Source organism: Vigna radiata, unplaced genomic scaffold (genome assembly GCF_000741045.1).
Source record: "Vigna radiata var. radiata cultivar VC1973A unplaced genomic scaffold, Vradiata_ver6 scaffold_1688, whole genome shotgun sequence".
NCBI classification, from domain to species: domain Eukaryota; kingdom Viridiplantae; phylum Streptophyta; class Magnoliopsida; order Fabales; family Fabaceae; genus Vigna; species Vigna radiata.
The window spans coordinates 1-1,662 of NW_014543871.1; the positions used below are offsets into that span (position 1 = coordinate 1).

At 38.0% G+C, this 1,662-nt stretch overlaps 1 protein-coding gene across 1 annotated transcript; it reads right to left on the reverse strand.

Moving 5' to 3' along the window:
• Positions 1-582: 582 nt before the first annotated feature.
• LOC106755035 (universal stress protein PHOS34) lies at positions 583-1,586 on the reverse strand (the record flags this gene model as incomplete). The annotated part of the gene is given in 2 exon segments (XM_014637133.2): positions 583-1,351; positions 1,468-1,586. Coding segments are annotated over 2 exon segments (207 nt in total), but the record flags the coding sequence as incomplete, so codon positions are not given.
• Positions 1,587-1,662: the final 76 nt, after the last annotated feature.

Genomic DNA, 1,662 nt, shown 5'->3' on the forward strand with positions numbered 1-1,662 from the left:
CCCCACTTCACGGCAAATGCTACACTTCTTTTTGTGCCCATCAACACTCATTTGGGTCCCATTCTTAGTTAGTTCCCAGGGCTCCATTCTTCTTTTTTTTCTTTGGTCTCCCTGACATCTTCATTCAAAACACCTTGTAATGACGACATCCCCAAAATTTCCTCCATGCATTCCTTGAAGTTCTGGCAACTTTCATTATAGCACTATCACCATAGTGGCAAATAGGGGTTATCCCAACTTCCTTCAAAACAACACCGTGTGAGGATTGCAAAAATTCTATGACCGTTGCCTTCGAACAGGAAGAACAACTTTGGGAAGAAGTCATCCCTAACCCTAAAACTTTGCTTTCAAATTTGGGAACAATAGTACCACGAATATCCAAGAACCCTAACACCTTGTTGTTAGATTTGAGAACAAAGGTAATTCACCAACCTAACTTTGCTTTTAAATTTAGGAACAACCATGAATCACTTTGCTTTCAAGATAAATCAGCAATTGAATTTAACACGTCATCCAAAACGTTACAACTCATCAAATATTGGACAGCTGGGCAGCTCTGTCGTTAGCAAAATTAACGTCGTAAGCAAAAAAGACTAAGTTCCAGCCTTTTTGGAAAAAGTAGGACTTTAGTGAACTTTTTAAAAAGGGAGGACGACTTTGAACATACCCTACGAAAATATGGACAAAAATATGTATTAAACCGACAAATTATAAATAGAGAGCCAAGGCCATAATAGCCAAATACATACTACTCACACTCCACTGAAAATACTCTACAGTGACACGCCTGGATTGGGCGTTGGAGTGCTTTTTGCAGGTATCTCCCCCTCTCCACCGGGAAGGCGTCTGAGCGGTCAAACTTTAAAGATAATCGAAGATTTCAGACGATCGAGCGGCGAAAGAGGAAAGACGACAAGCGAAGAACCCAGTTCAAATATCAAAAAACGGTAAAACCACGTCAGAAAATATTAGTGTCTCGATTCCATAAAATATCTACCGAAATAATAAGAAAGAATAATACCAAATAAGTGCAAGAGAAAAATTGGTATTAAAACACTATTATTATATTGTTGGTACTCCTCTCTCTTTATTTATTTCTGTTTGGATAATGAAAATAGTATTACAATCAATATAACATCCTTTTCCTATACAGAGAAAAAGTCATTTCAGAAACAAGTTGAATACACGCACAGTAGGGTCTTCAACAAAACCTGATAGAATAGTTTGATTATTCCTACATTATGAAGAAAATTAATGAAGAAACTACTGGTTGTGATCTAAACTCTTCACCACAGTGACAGGACAGGTGGCATTATTCATCACATAGTTGCTGACGCTGCCCATTATGACCCTGTAAAAGGAAAATGAAAAACATTGAAATTCGGATCCTTCATTATATCAGAAACGTAAAAAACCTCTGTATCTGCTATGCTGTGTTTTGGAGGAATGGGTTGAAATAGTAGGCACCTTTGGAGAGGTCCAAGGCCTCTGTTTCCAAGGGTAAGGTAGTCTAGAGGTACTTGATCAACCGCTTCACATAACTTCTCACGAGCATCTCNCCAATAGATCTTCATTATTACCGTAATCTGCCATCCCATAATTTTGGAACTTACTCTTATGGAATGCTATGCACAAAACTAACAGATATTTCTAATCCTCTCT